The 17,137-nt window shown below is 44.6% G+C and overlaps 1 protein-coding gene across 1 annotated transcript in view; it reads left to right on the top strand.

The window, feature by feature from the left end:
* arhgap35a (Rho GTPase activating protein 35a) overlaps window positions 1–17,137 on the top strand; it is a 66,853-nt gene that overhangs the window by 31,701 nt on the left and 18,015 nt on the right. The window contains exon 2 of the mRNA XM_008280436.1: window positions 8,798–12,635. Within this exon, the coding sequence (XP_008278658.1) occupies window positions 8,913–12,635 (3,723 nt within the window). The 5' untranslated portion in view covers window positions 8,798–8,912. The remainder of the gene's footprint in view (window positions 1–8,797; window positions 12,636–17,137) is intronic.

Here is a 17,137-nt window from a genome sequence, read left to right on the forward strand (position 1 = left end):
CTCTCTCTTTCTTCTTTCCTCTAACAATTCAAAGCAGGAAGCAGGAAATCCAAAAACCACACAGGTGTGCACAGCCTTCACAATTGGAACTTTCTTTCATAGTAAGACAAAACAATGGAGGCTGTGCGACCGCAATCAAGTAACTGTTGCAATCAGGGCCTCTCTCCGAGTTTAGTCTGGCCGTCACAATCTTCGCAGCGGCAGATAAAGTGATAAAAAATTCAACTCCGGTGGCAGGGGCCTCGCTTTGTTAGCGCGCACAGCTTTCCTGTCTTGTTCGCCATCTGGAAAACACACCCAGCACATCTATTAGCCACTCACTCCGGCTCGGGATGAGCGCTCCGCTGAAAATGGGTTAATAATGACAATTAAATTGAAGGTAATGTCAGCAGTTGATCTGCCGCTCACAAATCATAGTATTTTATGTGGATGGCTTTTCTCCGGCTGGGAGAGGGATTGTGGTTTTGACTAAGTGTGAGTCACTGATTTCGAGTTATTGAAAATGCACAAAATCTAGAACTTCATTATTTGTTTTATCAAGACAGTAACTTGCTACATGAAGACTTCCCACCCAGAGGTCAGAGTGTCACGTCGTTACTCAGGAAGTAAAAGGGAGAAAGTTTCTGTTCCGCTATACTATTCTTTCAGGCAGGACTGTAACTTTTTTCTGGTTTATGGGCTTTTTTTTATTGAGGAAATCTATTATGCACAGTTTGATTTTATATGTACACAGAGGATGTGCTGGAAGCTATTCTCACTTAGGCACCAAGGCATAAGCATGTATATTAACAAACATTATTGTAGAATTTTTATTTTGTTCGGAAAATTGGCGTATGCATGCAGCCAGCTCCGGGTATCGAAAGACCGAGGGTGTCCCCGGTGCTGAAATGAGACACAAACACACACACACCATCGCAAACACAAACCAATTACAGTTGCAATTGGAATTGGAGGCTCATTCAGGTGGAAGATTACCAGCTGAGTTTGAAGACCCACCTGCCAGTCCCCCCTCAGCGAAATGTTGTCATATTTAACAACAAAACTGCGCTGTACGTTTGTGTGCACAGAATGCAAACATGCCCCGTGTCTACATTTAATACCCCTCTCCTGTTGAGTGCGTTGGACATATTTGCGTGTCCGTCTGTGTTGTAGCTGTTTGTTTGTGCTGCTGCGTCGGGTTTGGCTGGCAGGACGGGACAGCTGTATTGAATGTCTGAATGTGTGTATACAGTTGTGCTGAGGCTGACAAACCTTCTAACGGGGCAGCAGGGATCAGATGTATGCTAATATCGACGGCAGACAGGCCCTCTAGTCTGACAGGGGCTGGGCCGCGAGGTTGGCTGCTACTGCAGGAGAAGCCGGAGCTGAGACGAAGCACAGTGGAGACATGCCGAGGCGCAGAGAAGTAGGGAAAATATAGTTCGAGTTACACAAGAGCCAGAGGCATTGAAAGAAACGAGGAGTACGGCAGTTCATGCCTGGCAGAGGGAATTAAGAAGCAGGGAGAGAGAAGGTCCACAGATGAGCTTTTGTGCCAAAGGAAAACACAGGCTTGTCTGTCTCTCTGACCTTGCATGCAAAGCAACAGTTTTTGTTGTTGTTTATGTTGCATAGCCTGTTGAATGGGGAATTTCTGGTGCAAATGTTTCCGAGTAACACAGTGTCTCGCTTTCAGTGTTTGGCCTCCAAAGTCCTCGCTTTGTTAAGCCGTGTTTTGTAACGTTTAGGCTGCAGTTAACCTTTTTTTTTCTTTCTTCATCCTTATGTTTATCTCTTAATCCTTTTTAATGCACTGTTAACTGTGTAAATTGTTGCTCATTTTCTTAAATACAATACAATCATAAAGCATCAGTAAAAACACTTCCTGAACCCAAGGGGACAGCTCCAAATCGCTTGTTGTGTCCGAATAACCACCCAAAACTAAATGACATTTAAACTACAATGACGTCAAGCGGAGAAAAACAGCAAATCCTCCCTTTAACACTGTTCCTGGACAAATTAAATAAATGATTAATCAGTTGGGGTCAGAGAGCCGGTGTCACAGTTAACTGAGTTGCAGCTGCAGAAAAACTGTAACCTCTCACTTTTCACTCGGCTGGCTGTCAGCTTGGAGAGAAATGACCTTATCAGAAAGAAAGTACCACCCTCTGAGTGCTCTGTGCATCCGCGTGTTCGCGAGTGGATTTATGCGGCGGTAGTTTGAATTCATATCTGTCATTGTCCGTGTTTCTAGCACATTATATTTAGCCGCGCTATCTGCGAGGCCTCCTTGTGCAGTTGAAGAGGTTAAACCACAGTGCCGCACTCCTCCTTTGCCCTTCTCGCTCTCGCCTTCCACTCTCTAAATAAGCTGTCCATTTTCTCAAGATCCTTCCTTTATCTGACTTAAACCTTGCTCTTTCCTCCTTCAGAAGTTCACTTGTAGTCGTGAATTTCAGATTAGATTGTGAATACAGTCGGCTCTTTTCATTCTGTCTTCCTGATATCTTGCATTCACAATAGCTCGAGTTTTTGTTTGCGGTCTTTGTCCCTCTTGTTCTTTTTTTTTTTTTTCCCCTGCTCTTATCCAGCATCCTTCCTCCCTCTGTCTGTCCGTTTACGTCTCTCCTCAGGGGGTCCATCAGTAACTGGCCTTCTAAATCTGCAGTGCCAGGCAGAGGGAGTAAGTGGAAGCTTGGTGCAACGCTACATAACAGTGGCTTGCTAAAAACCTCTATTGCTCTGCAGCGGTGTTTCTTCACAACACAGCAGCAATTAAGGTGGATCCAATGAGGTTTATTGCATGTACAACTGTCCAATATTGGAATATATTGTGCTGATAATCATTTATTTTCCCATAAGTATGTTTCTATGTCAGTGCACTGCGCATATATGTCAGTATGCAAATGTGCAGTGTAATAGAGCAGCCGTAGGGGGATTTGTTATTTGCGTCTCTGGACCTTTTTCATGCGGTTATATCACCATACCATCGGATCATGCTAATGCACAAACAGCACCGCTTGTGAACCTGCAAATGGAAAGATGCAAATAGCCGTAGCTGATCCACAGAGTGTCCATAATCCCTGTCACAAATGACCAACTCTCCTGGATCAGGACCCGGATATGTGATGGCTGTTTGGTCGCTGCATTAACATTTCTGCGTGTTGGAGTGCAGATATGTTTATCCGTGTGTTATAAAGAAGAGATTTTTATGTATGTGGAGGTCAGACTGAGCGTTCGGGGTTAAATGTTTTCTTTCTATAGGAGTAGTTTCTAACACTTGGATGTGCTTGTGCGGTTTGTTTGGGATGTTTTGTTTGCTTTGCCACATGTGAAATGCATTAGTGATGGTATGACAGTGTTTATGTCTTCTGTTGATGCGTGCACACAGTAGAATGAAAGAGTGAGGAAATTTGTGTTTCCTGTTTTGCTGAGTGATAGATGGATGTGCCACATTTGTGGAAAAGACAAATGACTTGTGTTGTAGTGGATACGTTGAATACGCTGCACCACAGAGCACTTCATGTAAAGAGCAGTGACTGGAATGTGTGGAGGCCTCAGCTCATATGTGTTCGTCTGTTTGTGCGTCACTGGTTAAACACTATACATGTGCACTATCATGTTGTTTGGAACCTCCTTTCATGAACACATGCATCATATTTTTCATCCCCCCCCCTTTGTTTTGTACATACCATTGCGCAGTGAGAAAGCACAGCGTTGAGCAGGAAGTAGCGTCAGTGTAAGGATTGCCCCACCCACTCACACAGCCCCAACGCCTCGGCCACGACCCTCGTATCTTACTAATGCACAACAAGTCTCCAGAGAGGCGAAGAATAAGGGGGCGGGTGCGACAGAGAAAAGTAAGAACACAAAAACATGGTGACAGATGGGGACGGGAAATCTGTATGATGATGGCAATGATAAGGGTGAGACCAGAGACCGAAATAAAATAAAAAGAAAAACAACAAATAATAAGGCAGAGGAGAGTGGAAGTACAACTGGCTGCAGACTTACATCATGCAGAAAGAGTGGAAAAAAAATAGAGGGAAAACATTTTTTGCACCGAAACAAAGGGAGAGCCAGCCACTCGTGTATCTTAGAGAATAAGGGAGAGAAAGATTTTTTCCCTGCTGCCTCTCTGTCTTCATCATCACCATCACACTGCTTCATGACTATTTCATGACCTTTGTTTCTGCCAACTCCCAGCCTTCCTGAGTGTATAATACTGTACAACCAGAGGGCTTTCTGGGAAACTGCGCTTCCTTGTTTATCCTCGTTTCACAGTTTTCAATATGAACTGTGTTCAGGTCACTAAGAAATATCTAATACTTTTTGGCAATGAGTTAAGGAAAGCCATTAAGACCGTTTCTAAAGTGCTTCTTCTAATATCAGGATTATATCTGGGCTATGCTAGAAAATCTCCTCCTTGGTTGTGTGCGCGTAATGTTCAGATAATCTATGAAACACTTAACCTTTACACAACCGCGTTTCACTTCCACTTAACATTTATTACTCCTCACAAGTACTCTTCTTAACTTGGATTTTCCTTGTACTTGTTCCTCTCAGATCTGGTTTTAAGGTGTAGTTATTACCTGTAGTCCATCTGCGCTCTTTATTTAGGCTAACAAGTCAAAGCGATAAGGATTTTTTTGTAAATGTAAACAGGCCTGATTGACAATTACTATAAACTCATGGGTAATGCTTCATTGCTAACTCGTGTAACTCTGTAATGAAAGGAATGCAGCCACCCCATGAAGGCCACACGGTCTCTCCTCATGGGCAGTGAACACAGCTTCTCCCCTGCTGCCCTTTGTAGCACGTGTTATGATGAACTTCACGCCCTGCCGCCCCAGCATTAGCTCCAGGCTGCTCTCCAATACCCTGCAGATGCATCCTATCTCCTCGGCTTCTCCCGTCCTTGAGACAGTCAGTGACCTAGAAAGGGCCGGTTCTGTCATGGCAAGATTACTGTGTTTTAGCTGTTTCTACCAACACATTGATAAGTGCTCGTGAGCAAAAACAGGGAGTAAAAATCAGCGGGGAAATTGAGATGTGGTATTGGGTGAGCAGGCCGCGCTCGTAACGCTGTTTGTGATTCGTCCGGGGGGTGAGTGATGTGACGGGTCAGACCCTGACCCTTAACTCATCCAGGCCTCGCCACGCCCTGCCCCTCCACCCCCCAGGGGATTCCAATGTGCGACTCACATGACCCAGGCTGCTGACCTCTCTACCCTTCCTCTCGTATCCATTCTTCTCCATACCCCCATCCTCTCTGTGTGCGCTAACTTCCCACCCTGTGTTGCCTCCACCAGCGCCTTCCACTCCTTCCTGCGTCTCCTCCAACTATCCCTGTCTTTCTTGTTTTCTCCTTACTGTCGTATTTCAGGGTCGAAGGCAAATGCAGCACAGGCTCAAACCTACCTCTGCCTCAGCCCTGTACAGCCCAGGGCTTGGAGACGGTGGTATGTGGCTGGACATGCGCACCAGACACCAGGCCTCAGGGTGAACTGGGAAACTGTTTGCCTGACTACTCAGCAACTGGACTGCTGCACTGAGGCTAGTTGAGCACAGGCCATGGCGTCTTTATAGGAAAGAGGAAATGTATTCCCGAAATGACTAGATCTATTGTGTATGAAACGTTGCGCTCAGACTGCCAGCAGACATGCTGTTGAAACAAGCTGAACTGTGCAGTTGTAGTGTCATATATATTCTATGTTTCTGTCAGTTTGGTTTGGGCGCAGCAGTCAGTCAGTGAGACATTTTATTTTCCCGCATTATTTGCCATTGTGTTCTAAACTATTGCATCCTCACATCAAGCTGTCTGTTTGGTTCTCGCATTGACATGCCGTTCGGACGTGTCAGAATAAAAAAGGGAGAAAAAAGAAAACTGCTTTAGGTCTGTTATTTGCCATTCCTTTTGAGGTTATTGCAAAATGCCACAGCTTTTTGTCACACACGTGCACGTGCGCACACACACACACACACGCAAACACAGAGCTTGCACTTTATTACAGTCAGTATGTTAGCTGACTGTCACAAAATGTGTATGAACTTCACATGCGCTGTGCACACACAGGAAGATTATTAGAAAAAGATAAGTGGGGTCAGTAAAGCAGATGTTTGCAGTGCATCTGTGAGAGTGTTGAGCCTGGCCAGCCTCCGCGTCCATATGGACGTTTCAGAGTGCTTGACTGTATTTAATCCAGACACTTTCACAGCAAACACAACCTATTTCACACATGACATGATTATCACCAGGATGCTGATCATAAAGGATAAAATTTGGAGAATCTGTGTGTATATGTGCATGTATGCATTTTTATGTGTAAGCTCATATGGGGGCATTTGTGCAAATGTGGTTCTCTGCCAGGGCTTCCTTACTTATCTGTTAAGGTAATGCCCTCTGTCAGCTCAGTAGACAGCTACTTCAAGCATGTCACAGCAGTTTACTCTGCAGAGATACAGTTCACAGCAACATTTGCAATGACAGAGCTCACAAACATACCTGAAATACCCTTTGGTTGACTCCAAAAAATATAAAAACAATTGAGTAAAGTAAATGATGTTGGCCTTACATAACTGTAATAGTATTTAATTAAAATTACAACAATCAGTAAGGAACCACTGATAAATTGGCAGGCCCAGACATCAGGGATATTTATTGGTAGATTTCATATTAAATTGAACTTGTCATGTTTGTGTAGCTGGTCAGTTGGTAGCACAGGGAAGACTCACGTAGACAAAAACATATTAAAAAATAATGATAAGCAGACAGAATACAGGTTCTGTTAAGCCTGTGGACGATATCCAGGGGCAGCAGGTCATGTTTTTTGTGGCTGATTACAGTGAAACGGTCTGCTCTGTAATGTGAACATGACAAGGTCAGGACACAGGTGTGCTTTTAACCCTCCAGCTCTATAGATCCCAACACTGTAGTTTTCTCATCTGGGCTGTATATTGCACATCCTTTCTAACTGGACATCTTCAGCAATCACAAACGTAACACAGATGTGGGTGCACATGATGGAAACCATTACAGGCGGATGAGCTCGCACATACGGACAAGCAAAAGTGCACACATATGTGCTAAACATACTTATAAGAGAACCTGGCAAGAGAAGACTATGAATTAACCATAATTCCCAGGTCACATACGCATTTGAACGTATCGACCATCAAGTCTTGCTGAGCACAATGCACTCTACATTTTATTATTACAGGGATCTGGTCTATCTCTGGGAGCCTTGATACATTTTTCATGCATGTTTCCTCTACAAATATCAAAACACAAGATATTCTTTTTGATATTGATTCCTTTTTCTGCTGGCACTGGGTTATACACCTGGTGGAGCGCAGGGGAGGTCTTGCCTCTGTAATGTTAATTCACAGTCTGATTGGAATTTGCTTTAGTGAAACCCAGGGTTTCAGCGCTTTGCTATAACCGCCAGCTTTGAATTTCGATTAGTGGCGCTCAGCCTTTCAAATAAAACTCAGAAATGCAGTGTACAGAATATGCAGTCGTCGATACATGGCAGGTGTGAGGTTGCCTTTTTTATCTACTGTGTGTTCCGCTGTAATGAGTTTCTTACTCCTCCTACCATTTCCTTTTCATTGTCTACCCCTCTGGTGTAGCAGTGTTGGACTTTGAAGTTCATCTTTGTGAATCCACAGTTCTCTGTTGTCTGACAAACTCAATTCAGCCGCAATGAAGGCTTTGTCTTCTTTTGTGCTCTCTGTCAAACGAGCTATTCATGATTAATAGTGGTTTTAATGTCTGTTTTACTACATTAATGCCTCAGTTATGACATGGAGGGGGTGGTCTAATACTCCAAGCCTGTGTGTGCCGGCTGTCTCGCAGCATGGGAAGATTTTGTTTCTTACAAATTGTGCTGTCAGAGAGGGCCATTCCATAAAGAGCATCCCTCATCTTCTCCCTCTTGTTAATTTATTTTTAGCTCTGATTTATAAATGGAATAAATTACATTGATATCGGCCAGTCATCTTGTCCTCTATATGTTCCTACGGGCACAGGCGTTTTTCTTGCTCGCCCTGCACCAATTTATTGCATCTGCTTTAAGTAAATATGTATGACATTAGTGATGGTACAGCTCCCATCTCTGATCTGTTTGGTGAGAAACATAGGAAAACATGTTTTTGATGGAGACGAGTCAGCCAACAGGCAATGCAGCCTTTTAAAATGCAGATGGCTTTCCCTAGTTGGCCAATTAGTAACTTTAGCTCTGGAACACTTATCTGCTTTCATCTTGTGTGTCTTTCATTTGGGGGTGCAGGGAGCTTAGTGTACTTGTTTCCACAAGTGTGTGCTCGTGGTTGTGTGTACATTCGTGTGTCTGTTGCCGCGATAGTGAAAACCCGACATAGCTTTAGTCTAATGTTGCTGATAGTGAGGTGATGATCTGTACTGCTTGATCAGATAATAGGCTAAAACACATATCGAGTCTCAATGAACAAGAGAATGAAATGTGGAAGGCACCGCTGTTAGCGCTGCAGCCCTGACAGCATTAAAATTAAATGAGTTAAACTGGGAAAAATTGCCTTTAACTGAGCTACAGCTGGGTTAAGTAATGTGCAGCATTCCAGCAGCTTTGCCACTGACCTCAATCTTTTCAGGAAACATTCAGTGGAGAAATAGGATCACAGATTAAACATTATTAGCAAGCCATAGGGACATAGTAGGAATTTAGATGAGAGACACAATAGCTCTCTAATAATAAAGAATACTTTTACTTTTTCTGTATTTCTCTAGATTAATTTTATCTCCCTATTCTCTCTCTCTCTCTCTCCCCCTATCATGCAGGGCCAGACCTCTGCCCAGTGAGCTCCTCTTGCATGGAAACCCTGCTTCATTGGCAGCCTCCTCCTCTGCCTAGAGTTAGCAGCCAGCATGGCAGGATGAGCCTCTGCCAGCGACGATGATGGCCAAAAAGCAAGATGTCCGGGCACCCACCTACAACCTGGTCGTGGTTGGGCTGTCCGGCACGGAGAAGGAGAAAGGCCAATGTGGTGTGGGCAAGTCCTGCCTGTGTAACCGATTTGTCCGACCAAGTGCGGATGACTTCTACCTAGACCACACCTCCGTTCTCAGCACCAGTGACTTTGGAGGTCGTGTAGTGAACAATGACCACTTCCTGTTCTGGGGAGAAGCTGGGAGGACTGTTGAGGAGGGGCCTGAATGCCGTATGAATGTGGTGGAGCAGACGGAGTTCATTGATGATCAGACGTTCCAGCCGCACCGTAGCACGGCGCTCCAGCCTTACATCAAGAGGGCTGCTTCCACCAAGCTGGCTTCAGCTGAAAAACTGATGTACTTCTGCACAGATCAGCTGGGGCTGGAGCAGGACTTTGAGCAGAAACAGATGCCCGAAGGCAAACTTATGGTGGATGGCTTCTTACTTTGTGTGGATGTTAGCAGGGGTATGAACCGTAGCTTTGAGGACCAGATGAAGTTTGTTACCAACCTTTATAACCAGCTAGCCAAAACTAAGAAGCCTGTGGTACTGGTTCTCACCAAATGTGATGAAGGAGTTGAGCGCTATATTAAAGACTCACACACCTTTGCCCTAGCCAAGAAGAACCTACAGGTGGTGGAAACATCGGCACGCTCAAATGTCAACGTTGACCTAGCCTTTCTTACACTGGTTCAGCTAATAGACAAGAGTAGGGGAAAGCCTAAGATTATCCCTTACTTTGAGGCACTTAAACAGCAGAGTCAACAGATTGCCTCAGCCAAAGACCGCTATGAGTGGCTGGTCAACCGAATTGTGAAGAACCACAACGAGATGTGGCCAGCTGTCAGTCGCCGCATGCAGTCGGCCAATGAGTACAAGGAGTATGTTTTCCTTGAGGGCACAGCTAAAGCCAAGAAGCTCTTTCAGCAGCACGTGCATAGACTGAAACAAGAGCATATAGAGAAACGCAGGAAGTCCTATCTAACTACTCTGCCGCAGGCCCTGTCTGTACTATTACCAGAGTTGAGTGAGATAGACCACCTGAGCTGGTCTGGGGTTCAGAAAGTCCTGGAGACAAAGAGAGATTTCTCCCAATGGTTTGTAGTGCTAGATGATACACCTTGGGAGATCACACCACACATTGATAACATGGAGGATGATCGAATCCCCCAAGACCTCCTAGAGACCCCAGCAGCTGAAACTATCTATGAGACTCATCTGGAGCAGCTAAGGAATGAGCGCAAACGGGCTGAGATAAGATGGGAGTTCAAGGAGAAGCTAAGTGTCTCTCCTTTCATCACACCAGGGAAACCGTGGGAGGAGGCTCGAAGCTTCATCATGAATGAAGAGTTCTACCAGTGGCTCGATGAAGTTGAATATCTGGATATCTACAACAAACATCAGAAGGAAATCATTGACCGGGCTAAAGAGGACTTTCAGGAACTGCTTCTTGAATACTCTGAGCTGTTTTATGAGCTAGAAGTGGATGCAAAACCAAGTAAAGAGAAAATGGGAGCTATTCAGGAGCTGTTGGGTGAGGAGCAAAGATTCAAAGCCCTACAGAAGCTACAGGCAGAAAGGGATGCTCTAGTATTGAAACATATCCACTTTGTCTACCATCCAACAAAGGACACTTGTCCCAACAGCCCCCACTGTGTCGACAGTAAGATAGAGCAGATACTGGCCTCCAGATTCCCCACCCGCTACCCGTCATCAGACTGGATGGGGGGGAGGGCTGAGCGGATAAATCTTGTCATCCTAGGGAGAGATGGGTTAGCTAGAGAGATGGCAAATGAGATAAGGGCCTTGTGCACCAGTGACGACCGGTACGTGTTAGATGGCAAGATGTATGAGTTAGCTCTTCGACCCATAGAGGGGAACGTACGTCTGCCAGTCAATTCTTTCCACACGCCAACCTTTACACCCCATGGTTGCCTGTGTTTGTACAATTCAAAGGAATCCCTCTCCTATGTTGTTGAGAGCATAGAGAAGCTTAGAGAGTCAACTATTAGCAGAAGGGAAAGGGAAAACAGCTTAGCGCAGCTCCCACTGTCCCTCCTTCTGTTCACCAAGCGGGGGGTCGGGTCCATAGGGGATATTGGAGGGGAGACAGCTCAAACTCTTATACAGCAAGGGCAGCAGGTGGCTGGAAAGTTGCAGTGTGCCTACCTAGACCCTGCCTCCCCTGGCATGGGTTATGGCCGCAATGTCAATGAGAAGCAGATCAGCCAGATGCTGAAGGGCCTCCTAGAATCACGGAGAAGCATAGGTAGCAGTTCCCCTCCGTTACCTCCACCATCTTCTGCCTTCAGAGACTCTCAGTCCCAGCCAGCGCCTGAGGCAGACCTGAGGATAGTCATCTGCCTGATGTGTGGAGACACGTATGACCTAGACCAACTCCTTGCTCCCTTCCTTCTGCCCCAGCATTGTCGTCCCGCTTCTAACCTCAGCAGTGGCACCTCCGTTCTGCTGGATCTCAATGTAGGAGGTCAGAGGCAGAACATGGAGCTGTCACTGCTCTCCTTCCATTCCTCATTCTCCCTCCGCAAGACTGGTCTAGTTCACGGCTACATTGCAGTTTATTCTGCTCGCCGAAAGGCTTCCATGGAGACATTATGTGCTTTCCTGTGTGAGGTCCAAGACATCATCCCAGTCCAGTTGCTAGCAGTAGGAGAGAGCCAGATGGAGCTGACAGACTCAGAATCAGCAAAGGAACAAGTCAGTCAGGGAGAGGAACTGGCCCATGAAATAGAGGCCAGATTTAATACAGTAATATGTGGACATGGTGGGGTAGTAGGGGGGCTTCATAAGATAGACCTTTTCCAATCCTTCTTCAAAGAGGTCATAGAGAAGCGCACTATTGTTGAGGCCACACACATGTATGACAATGTGGCTGAGGCATGTACCAATGAGAGCATCAGCCCTCGCTGTGGCTCTCCTAGTCCTGTTAACATTCTTATGGACTCAGAGGATGATATCGACCCGTCACCACCTTACCCTACCATGAGGGAGGATGGTAGTCTCGGCTCCCACCTGGGAAGCTACAAGATTCCAGATCTGGATTCAAGTGATACCTTCTCTGTCATTTCTGAGCTCAGCACATTTGAGAGCAAGCTGAATAACAAGGTTCCTCCACAAGTGAAGCCCAAACCTGTCCGTAAGGTTAATCTCGGCCCCTACATGGACTCACAGGGAGGCACCAACCGTCGCTCCCTGCCCCAAGCTGTTACATGGGCGCCAGGTAGCGATGGTGGCTATGACCCCTCAGACTATGCAGAGCCCATTGATGCTGTGAGCAAATCTAGACCCGCAGATGAGGAGAATATTTACTCTGTCCCTCATGACAGCACACAAGGCAAGATTATCACCATCCGCAATGCCAACAAGGGTCACTCCAATGGGAGTGCTGGGGGGAATGGGTCAGACAGCGAGGCTGATAGCAGCTCACTGGAGCGCAGGAGAAAGTTGTCTGCCATTCATGTAAAGCCTAAACTTTACAGAGACAGATCCAAACGGCTTGGGAAATTCAGCAATTTTAGGACAAGCTTCTCTCTGGGCAGTGATGATGAGATGGGGGGTCCACCCAAGACTAGCCAGGATGACGGAGGAGCACAAAAGGACTCCATTGAGGAGAGCGAGGATCCTAAAAGGAGAAATATTCTCAAGAGCCTGCGCAGAAATACAAAGGTTAGTGTGCATCTCTGTTTGTCTGAGTGACATATGGATGAAGTGATTAAAAATATGTAAACTCTTAAATTGGGAGCATTAGTTGATTAAACTATTCCCCACACAGCAGTGAACAAGGATTATTCCAAAATGTTGCATCTTTGTTTTGGAACACATCCATTGTTCAAATACATTTAAAAATACTGACTTGTCTCAATAACCTCCTGATAACACAAAATTATTTTTAAGCAAAACACTGTAGGCTATATCAAATGGCTAGCTCTGCAGTACAGGATGTGGTGCACTTAAACCACTTTGCCTGCATGTATGCACATGTATTTGTTTACAGACAGAATGTATAAAATGTCAATAATCCCCAGTATAATTAGTTCTTGGCTGAGATTCAACACCTGTTTGCTTTGGTAGATAACAGTGTTTATTCTTAAAGTCAAGGAATAACTAATGAGTCCAGTATAATCTCTGTACTCTCTGAAGCTTAGCCCAGTGAAAACATGACATACTGTAGGGGTTCCTCTGAAAGCATGTCTGCCATATTTGTCCCTGACCGCTCTGCGGGAGCCTTCTAAACTAGCCAGATCATCAGAGGAAAAAGAAACAAACTGCAGTCAGTAAACGTCTATACCAGAAAGCAGAAAATCCTAATGAATAGAGACAGAGCCACAGTGTACACTGTGCTGTTTTATCTGTTTGTGCACATGTGTCTGGTTGCATCGGGTTTCCCATTATATGAGAGCTGGCTTAATGATGTTGGACATTTATCCTCTGCAAGATGCTGAAAACATCAACCTCCAACTTCTAGCTCTTTCTATAGTGACACATGAAACAAATTAAAGCTAATGTTATATCTCAGCAAATTAGCTGTAAACATCTCTGCTGTTGAGAAAACAAAAGTACTAACAAGCAAAATAAAATGAAAAAAACATTCTAAGAGTCTCCTCACAATAGTGTTTTTGTCCAATGTTAAAACCATCTTTTACATAATCCTTTAATAGTTTACAAAATCTGATTTTGTGGTCACCGTGTTTTCAGGCTCACATTTAGTGAGGCTGCTCTTTAGCCCCTGTCAGACATAGATTCCTTTTCTGTGATCTAATGGCATCTAAACATGTTGGCTTCATGTCAGAATGAGCACCCTGGTCACTTTTCTGTGAAAGTCGCAACAGCAGTCTCACTAGGTCAGGCCTTGTAACGTTTAAATATCACTGTCAACACGGCACAAGTCTGAAATGCATGCCATCTCAATAATGGATACAAAGGATTGCAGTGCACTGGTGTGGGATGTAGCTGGGTATGGTGGGTGACACTACCTCGTGTTATATGTCACTTGATATATGTAGCTTTCTCTGTCACTGTCATTAGTATGTCTAGATAAAACTGTAAAGATCATTCAGACAGCTATGTCTGAATGACACAATGTTGTCACTTTTGACAGAGAGTTTACAGCTAGCTGGCAGCCAACTAGTCTCCAACTGGCAGAATGCATGTGCCATTAGTGAGATAGTGATTGATTGTTGTCTTTAAGTCACGGCAGTGTTGTTTACTGTTCGCTGTTGTGGAGCTGCAGTGAATTATGCACCAAAAGTTGTCAACTTGTTCCAGAGACTTCCAATTCTTCCCTGTCGGTTTGGCTTTCTATGCTTCCTTCCTTTCATTCTCTCATATTCAGTGTTTGTCTTCTCTTCTTGCTGATTCATACTTTCTGCTTCTCACATTCCTGTCACATTCTTTTTTTTCTCTCTCACCCCATTATGCTCTCCCATATCTCTTTCCTTTTTTTAAAAAAATTTCTGCCAGAGGTTTTATTTGCACACGTAGGTATCTACCCCTTCACTTAGGTTCTGTCTAACCATGTCCTCTTTCTTTCTGTTCTTGTCTCTCACCCGTGTTGCAGTGAAGCTCTTTGACCTTACACTGGTAGGCTTATCAGCCTGGTATGCTGTTCATTCACACACGTGGTGTGGTACAGAAGCGCCAGCTGAACAGGAGTTACAGCTGTGTATGTTGTGCTTGTGCGTCTGTGATAATTACCATGGCTGTCAGTAGGGTGGAACAGGAGGAGGATGATTAATGTTTTCACACACTCAGCTGTGATGTCCAAGTACCTGCATGGAAGCTGTCTTCTCACATAGTTCAACTGCCTCGACTGCATTCTCGAGTACCTGGTGCCATTTGCGCTTCTGAAACACAAGTGAAGCACAAGACAGCGGGGTAGTTTGTTGATCAGAGAGGCTTCCAGTGAAGTAAAGCTCCAGTAGCTCTGACTTCTAGGCGACCCCGTGCTCCAACCCCGTCCCTGCAGGAGGGGGCAAGACGAAAGGGGGATCAATAAAGTATCACATGACACATTATCAACCTTCATGTTTCAAAACAAATCCCCCAAGAAAACGGAGGACAGCCGAGTGTAGATCCGTGTCGTCATCATTAGTCTAATTAGTGCCTCTGATTTGTGCCCTACAGCACGTCTGGGATCTGGATACCCACATTACAGGCCATTATGGCTTAATTGTGGTTGTAACAAAGTGATCAAGTTCCATCACCTATTTTCTGAGCAGCTGTTTCGAAGATAAGAGTCCATTTTCAATCTGCTGCAACCTGAAATCCCCTCAGGATGACATTTTATTGAGTTATTTGGTCATCTCTGGGAGATGTATCATAGCAGTGACCCGAACCAGCAATTCCTGCTCGTGGCTTGTCAGGCTTAACACAAAGTCTGATTCTTACTTGAGTTTTAGGTGAAGGTTCGGGTTTATGTGGTGTAAACATTCTCCTGGATGCAGCCTGAGGACGCTGTCTACCACAGTGCGTCAAGACGAGTAAGAACAAATAATTAAAATTAGACTCTTTGCCCATTTTAAAACTCCCCTTTTACCTCAGGCAATGGCCAACTGTGTCTGTCTTGATCACCCTCCCTCAGCGAGAGGCCGGAAACATTTCCTCTCTCTCTCTCTCTCTCTCTCTCTCTGTTCTGCAGCTTTTTTTTTTTTTTTTTTTTTTTTCAAACCTCCTCAGCCAAGCAAGAGGAATGTTTCAAATTCCTCAGTCACCTAGTTCGTCTAGTGTCCTCATGCAAGAAACAAGAGGGAGGGAGACAGACCGTCAAAGTAAAAAGCGAGAACACCGCCGTGGAAAGAAAATAAAAATGGAGATGGAGTGAAATGAGAGTTATGATAGAACACCCTCATGTTTCTGCCTCCTACGGCGCGCAGTGTATGTAAACGCTTACCATGGTGTCTGTATGTTATTATTACGGATGTGTTTTGTTTTTCTTTAGTGGTAGAGGTCTGTTTTGTCTTCTCAGCGCTGGCAACATATCCTGTCTCAGTCAGCAACTAAAAGGAGTGGCCAGAAGGCAAAACTGCAGGGGGAGAAGACAGTAAGAGAGAAAAGTGGGTGCAGGAGGAGAAAGAGGAGGAGGAGGGGGAAGTATAGAGACAGTCTGCTAAGCTGAGATAGGGCACAGATATACAACACAGTCAGTGTGATAGGACACAAATAAATTATGAGCTGCTTCTTGGAGCAAAAAAACCCCCCAAAAAACGGCAGCGAGCTCTAACGCCACAACTTGTGTAGAGAGAATCTTTTATCACTTTCCCTTTAATTCAAATACAGCTTCAGGTGGGTGTCGTGTGAACGAATGAACACGCGTCACATGTACGGCACAGATGTGCAACCGCTGCACCGGCCGCAAGCGTAAGGATGTTGAGGGAAAGGAGTGTTGTAGAGATTGGGGTTTGGCGGCGGAGGATGTAGAGGGAGCGATAAGTGAAGGAATTCCAGTTAGGAGTCTGTTCGTGTGGGGTTAAAACAGAACTGGGCTGCAGTTGTGTAACCTGCATGTTCCAGTGCAGGTCGTCTTCTCATCATCTTTGTTCAATGACTCTCTCCGTGAGCCAGCAAGTGTTTGTGTTTGTGGGAGTTTTTTGCCACTTGATGACTGAATTAGTAACATCCTCTGCAATTTGTTATAGAAAAGCATTTAATGATCCTGGATTCTTAAGGTCAATGTCAGTACCAATACTTGAAAGCAAAATAGCAATATGTTTGTGTATTTCGTCAATGTTGAATAGTAAACATAATTAAAGTAGATGTTATTTTGTGTTTTAGCTACCAAAGAAAAACTTAAAACCTCTGAACCTCAGGTGTTTTTCATAGTTTTACTAACTGTAGACATTTTTTTTTCACTACAAAATAAAGTTCTGCACCTCAATGGAAATAGCACAACAATGGCTAGATGTAGAGAGAACTCAAAAAAATGTCTTATGTGCAGGATAACAAAGTTGTAATGCCAAAAATCATGAATATATAAAGGGGAAAATGAAAGCTGAATATTTACTTTACAAAAAAATGGGGAACAAAATGAACCCAGCTGCATTTTCCTTAGTGTCTAAAGGTGTGAAAATGTGACTCTACACACCATAGATATTTTACTCATGTTTTGATTTTGTTTTAATACTGGTCTCCTATCTATTCTGTGTAAACACAGAATGCAGTTAAACCCAGTT

Source organism: Stegastes partitus, unplaced genomic scaffold (assembly GCF_000690725.1).
Source record: "Stegastes partitus isolate 25-593 unplaced genomic scaffold, Stegastes_partitus-1.0.2 Scaffold194, whole genome shotgun sequence".
Classification (NCBI taxonomy): domain Eukaryota; kingdom Metazoa; phylum Chordata; class Actinopteri; family Pomacentridae; genus Stegastes; species Stegastes partitus.